The 24747-nt window shown below is 40.1% G+C and overlaps 1 protein-coding gene across 1 annotated transcript in view; it reads left to right on the top strand.

Annotated features, from left to right (window-relative positions):
* Positions 1-616: 616 nt before the first annotated feature.
* Positions 617-24747, top strand: part of rexo1 (REX1, RNA exonuclease 1 homolog) — a 61175-nt gene continuing 37044 nt past the window's right edge. Inside the window, exons 1-2 of the mRNA XM_078423599.1 lie at positions 617-1050; positions 19161-21007. Of these exons, the coding sequence (XP_078279725.1) occupies positions 870-1050; positions 19161-21007 (2028 nt within the window). The 5' untranslated portion in view covers positions 617-869. The remainder of the gene's footprint in view (positions 1051-19160; positions 21008-24747) is intronic.

The following is a 24747-nucleotide window of genomic DNA, read 5'->3' as shown; positions in this document are numbered from 1 at the left end:
TCTCTTCCCCTCCCCCTTCCCAGATCTCCCTCTATCTTCCTGACTCCACCTATATCCTTCCTTTGTCCCGCCCCCCTGACATCAGTCTGAAGAAGGGTTTCGACCCGAAACGTCACCCATTCCTTCTCTCCTGAGATGCTGCCTGACCTGCTGAGTTACTCCAGCATATTGTGAAATAAATACCAGCACTCTGTGCCTTCTTTTGACATTTAATAAACTCAACAAAACTTTGACAGTGAGTGTGTTCTCCTGAGAATGCTGCCTGGCCCTTCTAAATTACTCCAGCACTCTGTGCCTGAATCTTGACATTAAACAAGTTTCAACACAACTACTGACAGCTACTTACACTTGGTGGTGCCATTCTTGTCCTCTGCTGACAGACTGCCTTGAGGTTTGTTTACACACAGAGAGGAGAGGAGAGGAGAAGAATTTTTTTCCCCCCTCATTATAGACTTGTGGACGTATTGAAGGGAAGGAATTTTCTCCTCATTACAGACTAGTGGAAGTAAAAGCTGATGGCTTCATGACCTTCCTTGACAACCTGCTCCCTCCCCGCCTCAGGCTGGTGGTCACGTGTGTTGTTGTTGCTGCCCTGCCTGACGTCACCGGCTCCAGGACCCCGGTTAAAGAGCCAAGATGGCGGCCGTCGTTGGAACGCAGCAACTGAGGCGGGAGGGCTGGTTGTCCGTTCGCCGCTGAGGAATTCTCTCTCTCTTCCCCCACACCCCCCTCCCCTCCCCTCCCCTCCTCACAACATATCCATATCATTTTTGTAAACACCCTCTCAACAACACCCTCTCCCCTTCCCGTTGCCCTTGACTCTCCTCGGCCGGGTGGATTATTATGCCTTGTTCCCGAGGCCGTGCAGAATGCTGCGTTCCACCGAGTTTTTCCGCAGCCTCGAGTGCCCGTTTTACGGTGGCATCTCCCCCTCTCCCTCCTGCGCCGCGGGCGGAGGCTGTAACCGGCCTTATTGTCACTTTAGGCACCGCATCCAGAAGCCGAGGGAGAAGCCGCTGGGCGACGATCAGCCTCTAGCAGCCGACCGAGGTGAGTCGGCGTAGGTTGGGACAAACGGTGTGAAACAGCACAGGCTTCCACACTCAGCCCAGGCTCCACCGGCTTGGCCATCCTGTTAATGGGCGGCATGTTAAGTGGGGTGGCATTCATGTGTGGCCAAATCTTGAAGTATTTCTCGTCGGAAGGAGTAGGAAGACCTTGCCCTTTCTCTGCATGTTTCACTGCTTCACATTGCGTTGGATCTCTTCAGTCAACACCAGGGAGTTTCTGTAGTTGACTGGTGGGTTAAATGTTTAACCTATTGTCTCCCAAAAGTGCATTTCTGTAACTTAAAATATGTCAGTGTACAGTGAAAGTTTTGGTTTACCAGCTTGTAGAGATCTGACCAGCTGTTGGTGTGATCAGCTTTGTTCTTCATGTTAGAGATACTGTGACTTTGCATCTGAGAAGTGAATCTGCAACTTTCTCTTAATTCTATTTAGGAGATTTGGATAGCTGGTCTGCCGTAAAGGTGGGTTTAGAAAGAATACTGGGAAAAATTGGTATTTGGCATATAATGCAGTAAACACCACTAGATAGATTGGAACGGTTTAGAGGGATATAGGTCAAACACAGGCAATTAGGACATACTTCGAAGGGCACCTTGATCAGCATGGATGAATTGGGCTGAAAGGCCTGTTTCTGTGCTGTTTGGCCATAACCCTAAATCTATTTAGTGTACTGGTGTCAATCACAACTATATTAAGTTCACATGTAGTAATCATAAAACGCAGAGAATTTCACATTGGCCTGAAAACAAGGCCATGGTAATTTAATGCCTACTCTCTCTCTTCAGAATTTCAAACAAATCATAGATAGACACAAAATGCTGGAGTAAGTCAGCGGGACAGGCAGCATCTCTGGATAGAAGGAATGAGTGACCTTTTTAGTCAAGACCTTCAGATTGCGAGTCGGGAGAAGGAGACACAGAGATAAGGAAGGGTAAGGTGTGAAAACGAGACATCAAAAGAGATGGAAGTCAAGGAAGATGTAAAATAGAACATTGTTACCTAAGAGCAGGTGACAACAAAGCAAACAGATAAAATGTAATTGGGATGGGGTGAAAGGAGAGGACTAGGGGGACTTTGTACCTGTTGCGACTGGGGGGAGGGGGAGCAAGAGTGGAGCTGTGGGATATCGAGGACACCCTAGTGAGGGCCTCATCTATGATGCAAGAGGGAAACCCCCATTCTCTAAAGAATGAGAAAATTTCAGCCGTCGCATACAGCACATCATCCTCCAACATTTTTGCCACCTCCAATGGGATCCCTCCATTAGCCCAATCTTCCCATCTCCACCCCTTTCCGCTTTCTGCAGAGACCATTTCCTCCACAACTCTCTGGTTAACTCGTCCCTTCCCACCCAAACTATCCCCTTCCCAGGTACTTTTCCCCTGCGACTGCAGGAGATGCAACTCCTGTCCTATACCACTTCCCTCGACTCTGTCAAAGGACCTCGACAGACATTTCAGGGGAGGCACTTGTACCTCCTCCAACCGCATCTACTGTATTCACTATTCCAGGTGTGGACTCCTATATATGGGCGAGACCAAGAGCAGGCTCAGCAATCGTTTCTCTGAACACCTTGGCTCAGTCTGCCTAAACCTACCCGATCTGCTGGTTGCCATACGCTGCTCCTTCCATTCTTCACACTGACCTTTCTGACCTGGGCTTCCTCCATTGTCAGAGTGAGGCCCAGTGCAAATTGGAGGAATAGCACCTCATATTTCACTTGGGTAGCTTACACCAAGCGGTATAAATATTGACTTCTCTAACTTCAAGTTACCCTTGCTATCCCTCTCTCTCTATCCCTCCCCCTTTCCAGTTCTCCGACCAGTCTGACTGGCCCCGATTACATTTTATCTCTGTTTGCTTTATTGTCACCTTCTCCTAGCTAACAATGATCTATGTGTAGGAAAGAACTGCAGGGGCTGGTTTAAATTGAATGTAGACACAAAATGCTGAAGAGAAGGAATGGGTGACATTTCGGGGCGAGGCCCTTCAGTCTGATGAAGGGTCTCGACCTGAAACGTCACCCATTCCTTCTCTCCAGAGATGCTGCCTGTCCCGCTGAGTTACTCCAGCATTCTTCCTTGACCTCCATCTCTTTTGATGTCTCATTTTCACACCCCACTCCTCCTTATCTCTGTGTCTCCCTCTCCCCTGACATGTCAGTCTGATGAAGGGTCTCAACCCGAAATGTAACCCATTCCTTCTATCCAGAGATGCTGTCGGTCACGCTGAGTTACTCCAGCATTTGTCTATCTTTGGTGTACACCAGCATCTGCAGCTCCTTCGTACACATTTCAAACATGCATTTTTTTCTCAGTATGGTCCTGACTATTCTTGCTTCCAATATTTTTGTTTTCAGCTTCAACTGTGTTTGTCAAACCAGCCTCTTGTTCATAGTTATGTAAAGAAATCTATCCTAGCTTTCATTTGCTTTCTCAGTGATATTATTAAAATTGGAAAAACTATTGATGAAAGATGATCTGAGGAAACATGCTTTTACCTTTATAGAAACATTTCATAATATTTTTAAACGTATGGACTTTTCTCTGAGCTTCACTTCCCAATATCAAATCTTTCCATAAATTTAAATATCCTTCTAATTCTATTTGCTCATTTAGTTGCTCGATAGTCTAAACTATAATCGTGCACTTAAAACTGCTATAGCAACATAGAAAATAGGTGCAGGGGGCCATTTGGCCCTTCGAGCCAGCCCTTCGAGTTCATTGTGATCATGGCTAATCATCGACAATCAGAAACCTGTGCCTGCCTTCTCCCCCTTGATTCCACTAGCCCCTAGAGCTCTATCTAACTCTCTCTTAAATTCATCCAGTGATTTGGCCTCCACTGCCCTCTGTGGCAGAGAATTCCAAAAATTCACAACTCTCTGGGTGAAAAAGTTTTTTCTCACCTCAGTTTTAAATGGCCTCCCCTTTATTCTTAGACTGTGGCCCCTGGTTCTGGACTCCCCCAACATTGGGAACATTTTTCCTGCATCTAGCTTGTATTTTTATAATTTTATACGTCTCTATAAGATCGCCTCTCATCCTTCTAAACTCCAGTGAATACAAGTCCAGTCTTTCTAATCTTTCCTCATATGACAGTCCCGCTATCCTGAGGATTAACCTCGTGAACCTACGCTGCACTGCCTCAATAGCAAGGTTGTCCTTCCTCAAATTAGGAGACCAAAACTGCACACAATACTCCAGATGTGGTCTCACCAGGGCCCTATACAACTGCAGAAGGACCTCTACTCCTATACTCAAATCCTCTCGTTATATAGGCTAACATGCCATTAGCTTTCTTCACTGCCTGCTGTACCTGCACGTTTACTTTCAGTGACTGATGTGTAAGGACACCCAGGTCTCGTTGCATTTCCCCTTTACCTAATCTGACACCATTAAGATAATAATCTGCCTCCTTGTTTTTGCCACCAAAGTGGATAACCTCACATTTATCCAGATTATACTGCATTTGCCATGCATCTGCCCATTCACTCAACCTGTCTAAGTCACTCTGCAACCTCCTAACATCCTCCGCAGTTCACACTGCCACCCAGCTTTGTATCATCTGCAAACTTGCTGGTGTTACTTCCAATTCCATCATCAAAATCATTAATATTTATTGTAAATAGTTGAGTCCCCAGCACCAAGCCTTGCGGCACTCCACTCGCCACTGCCTGCCATTCTGAAAAGGACCCGTTTATTCCTACTCTTTGCTTCCTGTCTGCCAACCAATTCTCTAGCCATGTCAATACCCTACCCCTAATACCATGTGCTCTAATTTTGCTCACCAATCTCCTGTGTGGGACCTTATCAAAGGCTTTCTGAAAGTCTAGATACACTACATCCACTGGCATCACTTCATCCATTTTACTTGTCACATCCTCAAAAAATTCAAGAAGATTAGTCAAGTAGGATTTCCCCTTCATAAATCCATGCTGACTTGGACCAATCCTTTTACTGCTATCCAAATATGCCGTTATTACCTCTTCAATAATTAACTCCAGCATCTTCCCCACCACCGATGTCAGGCTAACTGGTCTATAATTCCCCGTTTTCTCTCTCGCTCCTTTCTTGAAAAGTGGGATAACATTAGCGACCCTCCAATCCACAGGAACTGATCTTGAATCTATAGAACATTGGAAAATGATCACCAATGCATCCATGATTTCTAGAGCCACCTTCTTGTGTACCTGGGTATACAAACCATCAGACCCTGGGGATTTATCAGCTTTCAGTCCCATCAGTCTACCCAATATTATTTCTCGCCTAATGCAAATTTCTTTCAGTTCCTCTGTCACCCTAGATCCTCCGTTCTCTAGTACATCAGGGAGATTGTTTGTATCTTCCTTAGTGAAGACAGATCCGAAGTACCTAGTCAACTCTTCTGCCATTTCCTTGTTATCCATAATAATTTCACCTGTTTCTGCCTTCAAGGGACCCACATTTGTCTTTACTAATCTTTTTCTCTTAACATACCTAAAGAAGCTTTTACTATCCTTCTTTATATTCTTGGCCAGCTTACCCGCATACTTCATCTTTTCAGCCCGTATTGCCCTTTTTGTTACCTTCTGTTGTCCTTTGAAAGTTTCCCAATCCTCTGGCTTCCCGCTACTCTTTGCTATGTTATACATCTTTTCTTTTAGTTTTATTCCATCCCTAACTTCCATTGTCAGCCACGGTTTCTTATTGACTCCACTTCCAACTTTCTTCCAGTCTATGAATTTCAGATCATCATAATTTATAAAAAATACATTTTCTATATTGGTGTCAGGGAAAATAATTGTCAGTTATGTTGAAAAAACAGGTGTTTTACTATGAATTAACAGGCTATTTGAACGTTTTAGGATAAGTGAGGAGAATTTATTTCAAGTGAATTAGTAACCAGCGGCCACTGATGTAAAATGATTGGCTAAAGAACTAGAACTTTGCATCTTCCCAGGCTGCCTACCTAAGAAGGAATCAGTGAGTGGCATAGTTGGCACAGCAAGTAGAACTGCTGCCTCTCAGTTCTAGAAATCTAGATTCCATCCTGATCTCTGATGCTCAGTGCGTTCTCTTTGATTGCATGAATTTCCTCCAGATGCTTTGCTATTCTCTCGCATTCAAAACCCGTGTAGGGGTTAGTAGGCTACATGGCCATTGTGAATTGTCAAATTATCCCTTATGTGTAGGTGAGAAGGAGAATCTGTAGAATTGGTGTGGGAGGGGGGGGGGGAGTGGGAGAGGTTGAGGGGAATGTGGGAAAATAAAATGGGAGTAGCGCAAATAGATGCTTGACGGTCAGCATGGATTTAAGCCATAGGGCTTATTTTTGTATCGTATGATTCTGATTCTAAAAGTGAGTACTATTTTGATCTGTGGCACAGTTACCAATCTTTCTCTTTTTTGGGATAATTCTGTCCATGAGTTTTGAGTTTACCCGCTACATTTCATGATGGGTATACATTTGAATTTTTAAAACCATTCTCTTGAAAATGCTTCCTTATTCATTTGCTCACTTCAAAAAAATATTATTTTTAAATAGTCCAACCCCAGTCATTGATAGTGGTCGATAGTGGTAGGCAATGTAGATGAGTCTGGTGTACGCACTTTGCCTGCTATCCATTAGTGGTGAATGTAAAACAAGAAAAAAGAGTGATGGGGTATTGATCTTTGTCATTTATTACAATTCTAAACTGAGATCCGTTGGGCTCTCATCTTTGGCATTGGTTGAGATAAATTTGATTGTCATTGGCGGTCAAATTTGTACAAGAAAATCACAGTCAGAAAAGCTATAATGATGTACAAGGAGTTTCAGCAAGCTGTGTTTTGTCCAAATGACGTTGGTAAAGATTTGTGATATTTGCATGCCAGTTAATCTGCTGCAAATATGCAGAAGGTATTAAATTAGATTTTATTTATGAATTTCCTGTCAGAATTTCTTACTCAACTTGAAAATAAAACTTTGATTTGCTTGGTGAAAGGTTATTTTTAATACTTTTTACTTCATGAAATGATTAGATTAATAGGTAATGAGGTCATGTAAAAATGCACCTTATTGGAAAGCTACTTTGCCTTGATAATTTTACTCATTTTATTGTCATGAAGATTGTTTGAATTTCCCCCACCTTCTTCTGAGGATTTTTTGCACAGATGGCAAAAACGTCTGAATGGTCTTGGGATGAGAAAATTCCAGGGTACCTTTCAGCATTTTTGATGCTTTATGAACAACTGGGAAGGAACATGCATGGATAATCCAATCTAGTTACGTTGGTGTATTTTTTGTTTTCTTCTTGTATTGTCGTAATACATAGTGTTTCTTATTCCTAATGGCAGTTTTTTCTTAAACAATTTACAAATCTTTTTTAAGTTACTCCAGCTTTTGTAAATATTAACATGGAAAAGACAGTTGTAATTTTTATATATGAGAATGTCTTGCAGACAGTCCATTGAATTGGTATTGATTAAAGATCCACGTCATTCTATTTCGTTTTTCATTATCCTTATTTGGCCTCTGGTTGCAAGGGCATGGATTTATTTCTGGAAATGTGCCTAAGAGGCGATTGTTAATCTGCTATTTAGAACAGTGTGCAGCACAAGATGCTCTACAGTGATAACATGACAGTCAAGTTGTACTGATATGTGCACTTGGATTGCTGAATAGTAAAGTGGTGTTGTAATGTTGGCTGATTTTTGCACATTTCTCAATCTAGAAGCGTTGAGACAACTACACTCCTATCATAACACTGACTTAAACCAGCTAAATATGAGCACAAAATCTAGATCTTTTCTGCTTCGCGGGAGTACAATAATTCCGGAGATGAACTTGGGGTAGTGGCTATTTTGGGAATCAGATAAAAGTTCAGAGGGTTGCTTGTGAGAGACTCTCCTGCAGAAATTGCAGGTGTCTTTTCCTTAGTAAAGCTTCAGCTTCCAGTCCTCGGGTGAACATTCTACTATTGAATCTTTTTAGCCAAATTCTTTCAAATGCCAGCAGCATAGTTGTTTCTAGTTTTCGCAAATCCTCAGCCATTCTCCCAGCGCGAGTTGTATTTCTGTAAACATACTGATAGGTTTTCCTTCACCCTAGTGCAAAGCCCACCACCCCTCCAAAAAAAATTATCAATGGAATATATAAGGAGTTAGCTAACATCATCAAAGACCCACACTTCCCATGGTTTCATCTAGCTGCTATCACCGAGAAGGTCAAGGAGCCTGAGAACCATTACCTCTAGGTTCAAGTCTGAAGAAGGGTCTCGACCCGAAACATTGCCCATTCCTTCTCTCCCGAGATGCTGCCTGACCTGCTGAGTTACTCCAGCATTTTGTGAATAAATACCTTTGATTTGTACCAGCATCTGCAGTTATTTTCTTACACACCTCTAAGTTCAAGAATAGCTCTTAACCATCAAACATCAAGTACTTGAACTGCACTGTTCAGCCATGAAATGCTTATGGACTTTGTATAAGGGTTGCACTACATACCTTGGCTTGCATTATTATGGTCTGGTTATCCAGTGTGACTGTTAATTTATTGTATTAGTGTTTATTTTATGTGAGCAAGCAGTAGGGTGAATGAATTTGCTCATTTTGTGCTCGCTAGACTTTTGACATTAAAGGCAATTGTGGGTATGCTGTACCCAATCAGCCTACAATCACCTCACTGACTACAGATTAGTAATTCCATCAGAGACCTGCCTTATGACAGTGGTATAGCTATTGCCAATTTAGCCATGGGAGAAACATTTTTTTTGCACAAAAATTGATAGGAAATTGTTGCATCTTAAAATTTATCATACAAGTGAATCTAAATTAGCCTTTATTTCAATTCCTTCTATAGGTTTTGAAATTTTTACAGTCAAGAAAGCAAGTTGAGAAATGGAAAATGAAATTTGGACGATTTTCTGAAGCACTCTCTGGTAGTTTAAGCATTGTACTTCATGTCAAACTTTTTTCTGAAGGAAGTCAGTATAAGGCAGTAAGAAAATTTTAGAAAAATTTTCATCAAACTTTAGCAGAATTTTAAATCCGCTAGATGCGTGAAAATTGTAATGGTCAGCTAGCCTGACAGTGACTTGAATCACTTTTCTGACTGACAAGCATCGGAAGTGCAGCCATGTGTGTATGCATATATATATATTTATATATATATTCTCAAATGTTTAATGTTTTGTTATTGCAGTTCTACTTGTCATTTTATGACGTCCTGGTAGATAATTTTTACAGAAATTAAGATCGGCGAATCTCATGACATCTATAGTTGTTGATAAATGTTTCCTGTAATTGGACAATTTTTCTGGACAATTTCACTTCTTAGTTTTAAAAAAAATCTTTCTTTATTCCTGTCTTCTATACATTGATTCAGATTTGCCACTTTGTTTCCTTCAGAGTATTTCTGGATACTCGTCCAAGGGTTGAATGTTTTGCTTCATATGTCTGATAGGATGCTTTTCTTTTGATGCTTCGATACTTAAATTTTCTGAATGAAATGTTAAACTTATTTCTTTAAAAATCTGTAGCCTTTTGCCTTTATTTGTTTCTTTTATTTAATTATTTTCTAACTTTTATTCCCTTTTTGTTTCTCATTCTCCATCTCTCATGTGGTTTATTTTACCATCTGTTTGTATCCTTGCCTGGAACTTGGAGCCAGAATTGGTCTGATTCTATAGTTGCACTTTCTGAAGAGTTTATGGTTTTATATTTGTGTATATGATATAGAGATGTTTCATTCTATTGAGACGAAAAGCAAGTAACTGGTTAGATTGGGAGCTAATTTGGAGGGTGGAGAGCAAGAGTTGAGGGGGAAAGGAGTGGTGAGATGGTGTGACAGAGTGGGAAGGCAGAGACTTGAAGTTGTTGACAAAACTAGGTACAATCTGATGGTACTGCACCAGTTTTACAATGACAAATACTTTCAACTGTCATTTTAGATGTAATTTCATATGATAAAGACATATTGACTGGTATGGTATGAGACTGCAAAACCTATGAGTTGGCAATCACAACTTTATCTGCTAACTCGGAGTTACTTTTAGTAATAACTAGACCAAGGTGGGCCCGAACCTCTCCTGCATTGGTGCAGCACCCTCTCCTACCCCCCCTCCCTCCCCTCCCCCCCCTCCCTCCCCTCCCCCCCTCCCCACTTCCCCCTCCCCCTCTCCATCACCCTCCTCCCCCCACCTCCCTCCCGAGGAGATAGATTTAAACTTTAAAATATGAATAACTTTAAAAATATAACACCGATTTCAATAAAACTACTTGCTTTACCATTAACACGATGACGGTGAGTAAGGTGGGCCTAAAATTGTCCCGCTATCATGTACCGTTTTGGCTGTAGTTCGATTACAAATAAACAAACAAATGAGAGTTTTAGTATATAGATAATAATGTGGAATGTGCATTGCAAAGAAGGCAATTGATAACAAAAGATCATATACTTAAGATAGACACAAAAAACTGGAGTAGGTTAGCGGGTCTGGCATCATCTCTGGAGATAAGGAATGGGTGATATTTTGGGTCGATACCCTTCTTCAGACCCTTCTTCATATACTTAATATCCATCTTCAATACTCATTCTCACCTAGGCCACAGCTAACAATGGCATGTTTCCTATATATTTTTTGCTTATCTTTCATTCATTTGTTCTATATCTCTCTACATCACCATCTATATCTCTCGTTTCCCTTTCCCCGAGACAAGGGTCTCGACCAGAAACATCACTGATTCCTTTTCTTCAGAGAGGTTGTCTGACCCGCTGAGTTACTCCACCTTTTGTGTCTATCTTCTGTCTCTTATAATTAGTGTAATTCCTGTTTCTTTCTTCCTCCTGTACATCAGTTTCCTCATAAAAGTATCAATGCTGTTTGCCTCGGCAGTAAGTTCTATCATATCATATCATATCATATCATATATATACAGCCGGAAACAGGCCTTTTCGGCCCTCCAAGTCCGTGCCGCCCAGTGATCCCCGTACATTAACACTATCCTACACCCACTAGGGACAATTTTTACATTTACCCAGCCAATTAACCTACATACCTGTACGTCTTTCTACAATCTAGTCAGTCACTCTACTTCAAGAAATTGGGTTTGCGAAACATTTAAATATTTGCTTCAATGTTGGTTTACAATAGGCCATTCAGCCCTTCGAGCCAGCACTGCTATTCACCGTGATCATGGCTGATCATCCAAAATCAGTATGCCGTTCCTGCCTTCTCCCTTTATCCCTTGACTCCGCTATCATTAAGAGCTCTATCTAACTCTCTCTTGAAAGCATCCAGGAAATTGGCCTCCACTGCCTTCTGAGGCAGAGTTCCACAGCTTCACAACTTTCTGAGTGAAAAAGTTTTTCCTCATCTCCATTCTAAATGGCCTACCCCTTATTCGTAAACTGTGGTCCCTGGTTCGGGACTCCCCCAACATAGGGAACATGTTTCCTGCCTCTAGCGTGTCCAATCCCTTAATAATCTTATATGTTTCAATAAGATCCCCTCTCATCCTTCTAAATTCCAGAGTATACAAGCCCAGTCGCTCCAGTCTTTCAACATACGACAGTCCCACCATTCCGGGAATTAACCTCGTGAACCTACGCTGCACTCCCTCAATAGTAAGAATATCCTTCCTCAAATTTGGAGACCAAAACTGCACACAATTCTCCAGGTGTGGTCTCACTAGGGCCCTGTACAACTGCAGAAGGGCCTCTTTGCTCCTATACTCAACTCCTCTTGTAATGAAGGCCAACATTCCATTATTTTTCTTCTCTGCCTGCTGTACCTGCATGCTTCCTTTCAGTGACTGATGAACTAGGACACCCAGATCTCGTTATACTTCCCCTATTCCTAACTTGACACCATTCAGATAATAATCTGCCTTCCTGTTCTTACCACCAAACGGGATAACCTCACATTTATCCACATTAAACTGCATCTGCCATGCATCTGCCCACTCACACAACCTGTACATTTCAAAAGTTTACACAGTTGTGGGTACAGTAATGCTATATAGGCTTTAGATGTGCCATAACAATTTTGCGCTGCCTGCTGAGATATAATGGAGACAAAATCTCTATATGCTGCCATACTTAGGATATAGTACTAATAATTCATTTGGCAAATTTACCTTAAGTACATGCATTTTTCTATAAAATTTCATAAATCCTCTTGCATCTTTTTCCTCCCATTTGCTTGAGAGGCCCATCTTAGTTTGTGTATTTTGCAGAAGAACATCAACCAATTGGAGGCAATCCATTCTAGAGGTGGAATTCAGATTCAAGGACTGTTGTGGGATGCTTTATATGAAAGGGAAATGGTGTTGCTTTTAAATGATTTAATCTCTAAACTACATGGTCCTAGTGAACGTAAACTTGGATCTGATTTTTGAAACCTTTTTAAGTCTAGGTTCACAGTAATCCAATAATTCAAGGATATTGTGCTGCTGCATGTTTGAAATTACCTTAGCTGTGCATTTAAAATGCTCTGTGTATAGCATCTAAAATTGTGTTCTATAGTTGCCTGTACTCTTGAAACACTATAGATGCAAAATCAAATATATAATTCTCATAATGAATGGATCTCCAATATTTATAATACTGCTCTTACCAATGACTGTTTTGAGAACAAATATTTGTTGTTGCTATCTTTTCAGTTCTGTGTAATGCTTTTCAAGAAAAAAGTAGAAGACTAGAAATGGAATGTTAGTGTATCGTTGTTGTGCTTTGAGCTCTTCCATGAATATTTCACGAATGGATGATAATACATTATTCATGAGCAGCTCCATTGTAAAGTTGGAAAGGAAATGTTTTAAGTAGTCATTCACCAAGAATTATGTGAATATATCAAAATGATAATGACTCAATCCTGTGAAATGGATGTCACCACACTAAAGCCAGTATATCATTAAACTCGAGAGGGTGCAGAGGCGATTCGTAAGGATGTTGCCTGGGTGGAGAGTTTGAGTTTAGTTTAGAGATACAGCGTTGAAACAGGCCCTTTGGCCCACCGAGTATGTGCTGGCTAATGATCGCCCATATACCAGTTCTATCCTGCACACTAGGGACAATTTACAGAAGCCAATTAGCCTACAAACCTGCAAGTCTTTGGAGTGTGGGAAGAAACTGGAGCACCTGAAAGTCACAGGGGGAACGTGCAAACTCCATACAAACAGCACCTGATGTCAGGATCAAACCCGGATCTCTGGCGCTGTAAGGCAGCAACTCTACTGCTGCACCACAGCGCCACCATGGAGGAGTGATTGGATAAACTGAGCCTGTTTTCCCTGGAGCAAAATAGACTGAGAGGTACATAAAATTATGAGAGGCATAGGTCAGGTAGATAGCCAGTGTTTGTTGCCTTGGTAGGAGCCACAAAAACTATAGTAAGGAGGTTTAAAGAGGATCTGAGGGATAAACCTTTCACACAAAGATGAGTTGGTATCTGGAACAAGCTAACAGAACGTGGTGAGGATGGAACATATACAAAGCATCTGGGTGGGTACTTGAATTAGCACAGTATAGAGGGATGTGGAATTAATGCAGGCAAAGTTCGCAGAGTTAGGTGATTGTGGCTTGGTCCAATGCTCTGCCCACTCTTCCCTTGGTAGCCTGGGATACATTCTATCCGGACCTGGTGGACCAACAACCTGTCCGACAAGATCGGTTTCCATCCCTTTGGATGTTTCTCTTTCACTGGTTCATTAACAGCCGCCTTCTCCAGTCACAACAGATCCTGGACTGCCACTTTATGTTCTGAGAGATTGAACAGTCTTTCCTGAAATATAAGGAGCTGAGGGATGTCCTTATAGAAATTTCCAAAATTTCTACAAGACAGGGGTAATGTAGAGCTAGAAGGCACAGGTTTACATTTAGAGGGGAACGATTTAAAGGCAATCTGAGATGTGTCTTTTGAAACTGAGAGCTGCCAGAGGAGGATATAAATGTAGGTACAACACAGCTTTAAAAAAAAACATTTAGACAGGTCATGGATTGGAAAGGCTCAGAGAGTTATGGGCCAAATGCAGGCAAGAGGGATTGGCCTAGCTAGTCTGCACAGATAAGTTGTGATGTAGGGTCTGTTTCCATGCTGTATATAGCTCTAAATCTATAATTTTCTTGTGAGAAGAGATTTCTCTGCAGCATCCTTGAGATCTTCAGCATTGATTTTCTTCTGTCAGTGTTTCAGTTGCCACTAGTCTGGAGTAGACTGGAGGCAATGATCAGTCCAAAGGTTGTCATGTAATTGTGCATATCCTCTGGACTCTTTCTCGGACAAATAGCCACAGTTATTTTCCCCAGTGTAGGGGAGTCTAAAACGCGAGGTATAGGATTAAGGTAAAGATTTTAAATGGACCAGAGATTAAATATTTTCACACAGAGGATGGTGTGTATGACGAATAAGCTGCCAGTGGAAGTGGGTGAGGCAGGTATAATTACGGTATTTAAGTCATAAGGACAGGTACATGATGGGAATGGTTTGGAGAGAGATAAACCACAGCATAGGCAAGCGGAACTAGCTTGGTTAGGCAACTTGGTTAGGCAAAGGACCTGGTTCTGTGCTGTGTAACTGTCGCTCTCACTTCAGTCTGCAGAATTGGCCCTGAGTTTCCAGTTGCCTGTCACTTAATTCTCCCTGAGGTCATTTACTGCCAACCTTATTTTGCTGTGGCCTCCTCTATCTTTCATTCTGAAGAAGGGTTCTGACCTGAAATATCACCTATTCCTTTTCTTCAGAGATGCTGCCTGACCCGCTGAGTTACTCCAGTACTTTGTGTCTATCTTCGGTATAAACCAGCATCTGCAATTCCTTCATACACACTTAATTCTCCATCCTACTCGCATGGTGATAAAATAAGGAGCTAGCCATCCTGGGCACAGTAGGCTTTCTTCACCCAGAACGTGGTGATTGTGCTACCCATACGAGCAGTTAAGACGCATTTGCTGAGTACATTCAATTTTGCAATCAATTGATTTTTAGACATCAAGGCATCCAAAGGCATTTAAATGGCACTGAGGTACGCCACGATCTGTGATCTAATGAGACAAACACAAGAGGGCCTACTTCTACTTCCAGGGTTTATTTACTTGTTTTTAGCAGCACTCGCATGCGCCCATTTTACATGGCTGAGATGATGAGCAGGATATTTAAATGAGCGTGAGCTAATCATGAGCCTGTCTTCCCCTGGTGTCTAGTTTTAATTTGGAGGTACAGCATGGAAATGGGCCCGTCGACCCATCGAATATATGCCAACCGTCAATGTCACCCGTTCATGCTAGTTCCATGTTACCCACTTTCTCCCCCACTCCCTACAATGTAGGGGCAATTTACAGAGACCAATTAACCTACAAACATGGAAGTCTTTGGGATGTGGGAGGAAACCTACACGGCCAGGGAGAACATGCAAACTCCACACAGACTGCCCCCTAAGTTCAGCATCGAACCCAGGTCTCTAGAGCTGTGAGGCAGCAGCACTGCCGTATTGCCCCAGCATTTCAGTGATAATTGGGAAAGTCAGGATTCTCAGATTTTTATTTTAACCTGTCGCAAGACCTCTGACATTTTATTGTTCCACTGCATCTGACTAATGCAGTGAGAGATTTGATCCTTCTCTACTGGGTTTAGTTGCTTTGCTTGACTTGCATGTAAGTATTTTTGACTTGATCGAGTTTAGTTCCCCACGGTACCTCAGCAGGGACCTGCAGTTAAGGGTAGGGAATTGGCACTTCACTGGAAATTTGTGGCGTAAATAAGCTGCTTTCAGTGTTGGTTTTTGAATGGCTGCTGGGTATACTCCAAAGTACACCCGAACAAATATATTGAACACTTTGTGGGTGTTAAATTCTGACCATTTTGTAAAACCAACGATTCTGAAAGAAATCCATTTCTTGTTTGTAAGTTGACGACGGTTGTCCCTTGTTTCGTTTTAATTTAAATCTCCAAAGTTTGTCCTAGATCAGTTGAAAAGTGTGAATAATAAATGAGTAGATTTTTTAGCATGGCAAAAAAAACACATTTTGAAGGATACCTTGAAACTAAATCATCATCTGAGGTCGAAGGAGTTTTCTCATTGAGAGGTGTTTTTAGGGCATGGTCTAGTGAGACTTTAGCAGCTGCGTTACTCTGGGATCCGAGATACTGCAAACAAATTATTTGCAGAAAGCAAGTGGTCTCTTGTCAGTTGTGCATTCTGCAAACATGAGAGGTGAAGTGAGTGGCAGCAGCAAAGTTAAAGTCTAAGAAGACATGAACAAGTATATTTCTTTCCTGTTGAGCAATCGAAGTTGTGGTAATTACATCTGATTTTAATTTTAGATATTAGAATATAATAGTGTGGTGTAAAGCAGGTCGATAATGCTTTGAACGCTTGATGTATCACACAAACGTAAAAGTATTTCATAGTGTAATATAAAATAAAGTTCAAGTTTATGTTTTTTCTAAGAAAGTAGTTGGATGATACTGAAAAACATTACATTTGCTTCTCTTTTAAGGTAGCCGTGAAATAAATTCATTTTGTAAGAAGGCACATTTGAAACAGTTTTGTTCAGTGAATTAAGCATATACATTCGATTACTGATGAGTAATATTAATACTAACAAATAAATTTAAGTGATTTGTAGTATCTGAATTTTGTCGTGTTTGGTACTATAATTGCATCAAAGTCCTGCTTACATGTTTACTTGGAACAATGGTTTTAATTTAACCATTGTATTTTTGTGTTTGATGTTAGTATTACCCATTGAGTTATTTAGAAAGCAATTACCAAATTTGCTTGAATTGTGCATGCTGGATTATATTTGTTATGCATCGTGTGCAAAGTAAGTGGTCAGTAATAGCTTTGCGTACTTGCCATACAAATTCTATCTTGTGACTTAAAGATTTTCTGGTCGAAATTGATGAACTGTATTTTTATTACAAATGTTTCCTAGTTTTACCCTTACTATGAAATGCACAGAAATGTCAAATGTGAACTTGAATCAGCTTGCTAGGATGTTACTTTGCTTCTGCCAGTATTTCTGTACAAAATGAAGAGAGATCCTAAGATAGCTAACAGAAAACTGGTATTATCTGTGGAGCCATATTTTAATGCAGGATCTTCGTGCTGGGGGTCCATTTTTTTTTAAAAAAAGAGTTGATCGTGCTTCGAAGACTCAATTGTTTAATCCAAATGTAGGAAGTAGCTGACATTTTCTCGCTTCAAAATACTAGGATAATTTGATGCCTGAATCATACATTTTGTACCGCTAATACCTAGTGTATAAATGCTTAGGCTATTTATCCTATTGCCATTCTTGCCATAAAACAGCTATTTAGACTGATCTTGCATTCCACCTATGGTCCAAAGCATTAAAGAGTTCTGCCGCATCACATCCTATGGGAATGTTTTAAATGCTATGATGGTTTCTGTCTCCAACACTATTCGACAACTCTTAGGTGGTGAGAAAGAAAAGCTCTCCTCCTCTATCTTGTCTATCGATTTCCCATTGAAAACTGAGATGAGAAAATACTTTAGAATTCTATAGAAAGGAGATACAAGGAACTGTAGATTCTGGTTTACATTCTGTCCCCAAATATTCTGAAGCAGTGTATTTAAAATAGCCTGATAAAACATTGGTGATTAAATGAATAAAGGACTATGGGATAAGTCAGCCTGCTAGACTTCCAGACTCAGCACACAGTACAAAAATGAAGTAAAAACCATTCTAGTTCCTAATTTAATTATTTGGTAGTATAAATTGCATCTCATTTTTTCTCAATATATTGTAATACAGCAATACATCATTTTAGGATTATTCTTTTTCACATCCTTGGTGAAAATGGTTCCATTAGTACATGCTCAGATCATGTTTGATAATGAGTGAGAAGTGAAGTAGAGATATGGTGGAAGCGGTACTGTAGTAGTAACTGGATTGAAACTTGGCAGTGATAATTGTTGTGTATCCCAATATTTAATGGAAAATCAGTTTTTACAAATATTTGCCATTGGTGAAAAATAAGTGGAACATTAATTTCTTGCAAAGGCAGCACACCTGTCTTGGTACATACTCTTTTAAAAATAAATCTAATGCATAACTGTGTTCTTATCCTGCATTGTAACATAACAAACAAAAAAATGATGGCATACTTTCCGCAGATACTGGTCCCAATTAAACTGTTACAAATTGTTGAGGAACTAAAAGTTGTGTGGGAAAGTCCCTTTAATAAATGATGTGGACACTCTTCAAAAATGGATACATTTAAGTTTCAGTTTAAATTTCTATCAGGCAATGACGATGGCCTTGTTTCAAAAAACTTCAACCTCAGATGAAGACTTTTTGGTACTTTAAGCTCATTTGTAGCTGAATTAGTTATAGCGATATTTTTTAAACATATGTGCATAGCTTCGCATATTGGTGAAAATCTTACATTTTTAAGTACTGCTAATTAATCTTTTACTTTTTTAACCTCATTTGGAGAATTTGTTTTTTCGTTCACTTTTTTGGTCAACAAGTGTGCAAAGAATGTGCACGCCTTTGTCATTTTGGCTTTTGAAGCAACTATAGAAATGTTTTTATCTGGAATCCCATTCCTATTAGATATTAAATTCTTAGTTCTATTTTACCTCTTTGAAAAAGATCACAGCAGTCTTTCAACATCTTTCTCCATAGCAGGCAGACCTGGGACTTTGGAAAATAATTAGATGGATTATTTAGAGAGATTTACATGTGAAATAAAAGCATCCACCCCTTAATATTGATTTTGCTGCAATTACTTTCTCAATCAAGTGAATTAAACAAACGATAGATTCTTGTGTCTTAAAGTCGGTGCATTGGCAACGAACATTTTGCTGTGAGCCAGTAAGTAGTTCATTAAACTAACTACTCATTTAGTAATGAAAAAATATAGTTGTATTCTTCTACCCAAATGCTTTCATTCTGACTTCAAAAAACTTTTGCCTTGCATCATTGCAAATTAAAATATTTTACAGTATTTTTGCTTTGATAAAGAATTTCTAAGTACTTTCATTGACTGTTGGTGCAAAAGTGTTTCGTAGAACACTGAAAATCCTGTAGATTGATTCAATAACTTTCTAGATCTGGCACAAAAGTTTAATGTTCACAATGCTTTAATTTGTCTTTTAGAACATGGATATGATCCATATAATCCTGAACTTCCGAAGGGTTCATCCAGAAATGGAGAAGGGGTCTCAGGTGACCTTACAGAATCTAGTACTCTAGAGTTGGAACTGGTCAACAAAGCCATTGAGGCTGTTAAGAATGAGGTTGAACGAGAACAGAAAAAACTGTCACGATATGAGGATCTTCTCGATACGGAAGAAGAATATGTCCTTTCAACGTCATCCACACAAAAGGCAGTCAGCAAAATCAAGAATTACACAAAACCTTTACCAAATGCAGATAAATTGATAGATTCTTTACAATATACTCCAGATAATTACCACCGAAATAGTAATGTGGAATACACCCCTACTCCACTTTCTGTTAGTGCCTGTTCCAGTAAGTACACTTTGGATACAGATGATGAAGGTGATGCAAGAGGTAATTCTTTGAAATATGTCCCAACGCTTGTGACGAAGCCAGTCAAAAATGCTACCTCTGTATCCGGTAATAAATATGTGATTGATAATACCAAGCCATGCACTGATTTAGAGTATGACCCTTTGCTGAATTATTCAGCCCGGCTGATCAAAAAAAGGACAAAGCAACATGAGACCAAAAGGCTCAGACGAGATGGCGGGGAAGAACCTTATATACCTACAGCAAAGAAACGTTGCCATCGTTTGAACTCAAGCAGCCATGATGTGGATGTGGATGTGGATTTGGAATTCTCAGACTCTGAAGATGATCAAAGTAATGACCATCAACAAAGTTGTGACAGGCAAAGGTCAGATATATTGTCTCTAAAGGCAAAGGACTTGAACAAGCAGTCTGTGAAAAGGATATCAATTCAGTATGACATAGAAGATGTTTGTAATATTCCTAGCAAACAAGAGGTGAATAGAAGGAAACAGAAGATGAAGAACAACATTCGTTCGTCTAAATTTTCACATAGTAGCAAGGAAGAACTTGAAGAACGAGAATGTAAAGAGAAAAGGGATAAAGGAAGTGACCCAGATAGTTCAAAGCTGAAGGCAAGAAAGGACAAAATGTACAGTATGAAAATTAAATCTTCCCACCACCCACAGAAAGTTGACAAAAGCAATAAAGTAAAATGTGTAAAAGAAAGTTCAGAAATTAAGCGAGAAAAACAAGGGGAGAAATTAAAAAACAGTAAGAATGGTGATAGTGCATTTGTTGAAAAGAAACACAAAGGGTCTGAGAAAAATGGGATCAAAGTAAAGCATAAAATTAAAACAGATAGAAATCTTACTGGAAAGTTAGATAAAACAAAAATAAGCAAACTGAATGGGGTAAAAATTGAAAACCAATCCAAGCCTAGATCAACCAGTTTATCAGATAGTTCAGGAAAAATCAAATGTCATGATGGCAAAATCATAACTAGTCAGAAATATGACAAAAATAATGACAATACAAAATCCAAAGCTTTGATACATAAAAATGGAACTCGTGTAGACATTAAAAACAAAGATAAGGAGTCAAAATCTATGAAAGTCAAAGCAAAACATCGGGAAAGAAGATTGAAACCAGCCTTGACAAAGCGAACACTCAGTCGCACAGACTTATTTGGTGATGATAGTAGTAATGATGACGACACTGCTAAAGATGGCACTGCTGTGAATTATGAGTCTGATTCAGACAGTGACAGAAATCTACATATCAACAGCTGTTCCAGTGAAGATGAAACTGGGGAAAATAGTGAAGGGGCTTTCTCTTCTGAGGATGATATCAACATTCTCAGTCTGGAAAAGGATTTTGAATTTGAATCTGATCCTATGGAGGAATGTCTAAGGATTTTTAATGAATCTAAAGAAGTAAAGAATGAAGATAAGGGCAGAGTTTCAAAACAGGTAAGAATCTCAATGCGTTCTTTGCTTGAAATATTCACTTTTATGAAACCATGAATTCTAAGGGTTTTTACGTTTGTATTGTTTTAATCATGGGGATGTTTTACTGCATTGGGTGCTGCCGATGTGGCTTCCTCCACATCAACAAGACTGACGCGCAACTTAGGCGACTGGATTGCAGAGCACTTGTGTTCTGCCTGCAGTGGCTATCCCAAGCTCCTAGTCACACATGATTCAATATCCACAAGTTCACGAGTTATTGGAGTAGAATGAGGCCATTTGGCCCTTTGAATCTACTCTGCCATTCAATCATGGCTGATCTCCGCCTCCTAATCCCAGTTTCCTGCCTTCTCATAACCCTTGGCACCTGTTCTAATCAAGAATTTGTTTATCTCTGCCTCAAAAATATTCACTGACTTGACATTCACAGCCGTCTGTGGCAGAGTTCCACAGATTAACTACTCTCTGACTAAAGTTCCTCCACACCTTTCTAAAAGAGCGCCCTTATAATTCTAAGGCTATGGTCCTAGACTCTCCCACCAGTGGAAACTTCCTTTCCACATCCACACTATTTCTGCCTTTCATTATTCTGGAAGTTTCAATGAGGTCCCCTTCAACCTTCTAAACTCCAGCGAGTAGAGTAGAGATCCCTTCCCATTCCCACACTGACCTGTCTGATCTTGGCCATTGTAAAGCCCAACTCAAACTAGAGGAACAACCAAGCTTATTCTGCCTGAGAAATCTATAACCTAACGATGTGAACATTAATTTTTCCTGTTTCAGGTAAATACCTTATCACTGGCCCTAACACTTGCCTCTCACCTACCTATTTTCTATTCACTTTCCCTTCAAACCCTATCCCCAACTCTCTCCCCCCTCCCCTTCTGGTTCTATCTACCTAGTACCCATGCATTTCACCCGCTGGATCCCTTCTGCAGGTTCTATCTGCCCTTCTCTCCCTTAATGGTTCCCTTTAATACCACCTGATCAGATTTCAGCGTGGGTGGCTCCTGCTTATCACCCTCCAGGTTATCGCTTTCACGCACCCCTTTTCCCATCTGGTTTTCTTTCTCATCTTCCACTCACTTACCTGCCTCTACCATTCAACACCAGCCCTGCCCCTTCCCCCCATGCTGCATCTGCCCATCACCATGCACTCTTCTTTTGGTCTACCTATTACCCCTCTCTCTCTCCCCTCCCCTCTTTACACTGGCCATCTCCTCCACCCCCCCCCCCCCCCCCCATCCATCCCCGACCACAGATGCTGTTCAACAAGCTGTTCCTCCAGCAGTATGTTTTTATTTGCTCCAAATTCTAGCATCTGCGGTCTCTTGTAGCTCCACCTTTTTAATGTTTACCTAATCTCACTGAATTTTGCAATGATTTTATTAATGTTCAAGTGAAGTGTATCATTGCATAATTGGGCAAATGTGAGTATGGTTAGGCTAGATTTTTATTTGAATGAAGTTCTTCCATGTGGGGAAATTTGTGGTTTCTACGTGCTCTACAAGTCCCATAAGTCCGTGAATGAGATTCTAGCACTGTAGACGAGCATAATTTTCCAACACACCTGAACCACTGTCTTTCATTGGATTAAATCCAAGATAGCAGTAATGCAGACTCAGCCGGGGCAATAGTGCAACTGCAATGTTGGGTGCTCACTTGCAGTATGCATGTGGCACATACGTAATTGCGTCACCTTGAACTAAATGTGATTATGTGATGTGACCGAAATTAAGGAGATAGGAATATATGGATCAAAAATGTCAGAAAATATGAAGAAAGCTTCCAGTTAAGAAACTAATAAGTGATGGAATGGAGATTTTGAAGTAGAAAACTATTGAAATTTATTTTTCCATCATCTTGAACATACGGAATGAAAATTTACCAAGAAATGTAGCACTCATTGCATTGCAGAGCACTGATTTTCTGTACCACTCCAACTTCAGTTGCTTATCAATTTCCAAAGGATCTTCTTGGAGATACGCAATCTGGAACTGGGGACCTGATGGTTAATTTGCTGTATTGCCAGATTTCATGAGGAAAGTAAGTGGCTTTGCCATTCCAAACAAATTTTTAAAAAATAAGAAGATAGACACAAAAATCTGGAGCTATTCAGCGGGACAGTTAGCATCTCTGGAGAGAAGGAATGGGTGACCTTTCGGGTCGAGACCTTTCTTCAGACTTAACAAAAAATAAGAGGTTTATTTTCAAAGTTGGTTCTGACTGACACAATGAACTGCAACAAACAAATTACTGGCTAGATGCTTGATGCTATTCCCCCTTTAAAATGTCCATTTGTGTGGTGCACCAAGTAAATTAGAAAGGTATTTTCCCAAACCATGCTTAAAGACCACTGAATAAAATAAAATTCCACGATAATATCTCAGTAGATTAAGGTAATTTCACTTAAATTTGATTCCCTGTAAGTGTTAGTACTCGTGGATAGCTTAACAATTTGGGCTGAAGCTGGTTTAGTCTCCAATGATCTGGAGTGCATTTGAGTCTCTGGAGCCCCAATAAATTCCATAAATTGCTTGAGACTCTGGCACAGATCCGCAGGTTGCCAAATTTAAAATCAGAATTTGGAATCTAATGTTCACTTGAGAGATTCTGTAACATTAAAACTTAATTTCACCATAGGAGCATAATAATGGCTTATTTATTTATGTAGTTATAAAAACCCTCCATGAATAAAATCATTTATTATAGAACATGGAACAGTTCAGCATGGGAATAGGCCCTTTGGCCCATGATGTCTGTGCTGAACATGATGCCAAGATAAATGGATCTCTTCTGCCTGCATGTTGTCCTTATGTTTCCATTCCCTGCATATTCATATGCCCACCTGAAGGCTCCCTAGGCACCACTATCATATCTCCTTCCACCACCACCCCTGGCAGCAACAATTTAAAGCAATTCAAGTTTGTCCTACCTCTTCTTATAACTAATACCCTCCAATTCAAGCTACATTCCATAAAAATGCTTCTGCGCCCTCTCCAAGCCCTCCACATCCTTCGTGTAATGGGGCGACCAAAACTGCACACATTACTCCAATTGTGGCCTAACCAAAGTTTTATAAGCTTCAACACTGTTTAACAAATTTGTCATGTGCTTTGTCACCGTGATCCTTTAACATATAAAACTGTTGCATGCTTACCTGTACAATCAGATAAGTGGTAATAAGTTGGATCAATTTGATTGATTGCAAGGTTGCTTTCTATATTATTTATATGAATAAATGCAAATTCATGGGAAGTGATTTATACAAGTAAAGTATGCCAGTTTTAGTGTGGCCATGTGATATGTATAAGACTTAACCATTTAATATAAGAGCATAGTCCATCAATGGTGCTTGCATTCAATTGTGGTATCAGTGATGAGCGCAAGGCTATTATCAGGCAAGTGGTGATTTTCATGATGTAAATGGAGGATTACACTAAACTGGATTTGTTGTCCACTTTTTATTTTGAAATGCTGAACCTATTGAATATAAAAACATCTTTAATCCTCCTAACATCTCACAAATTTTTGAAATGACTCAGGAGCACATTGTAAATTTGAGCTATCTTGAGCACAGAAGTAAGCCAAAAGTGATGCATCAATGATTTTTTTTAAATGTGCCTTTTTGCATAGGCAAAAGAAGAATGCAATTTACCACAATTGCTATTATTTTGTTGTCAACTCTTTATAAATTCAGTCTACATCTGCTTAATCAGAAGTTTCTTCCTTCAAGCATACAA

The sequence above is a fragment of the Rhinoraja longicauda genome, chromosome 28 (genome assembly GCF_053455715.1).
Source record: "Rhinoraja longicauda isolate Sanriku21f chromosome 28, sRhiLon1.1, whole genome shotgun sequence".
Lineage (NCBI taxonomy): Eukaryota > Metazoa > Chordata > Chondrichthyes > Rajiformes > Arhynchobatidae > Rhinoraja > Rhinoraja longicauda.
Note: the sequence above shows the minus strand (reverse complement) of the source record. Positions and strands in the feature narration are given on the sequence as shown.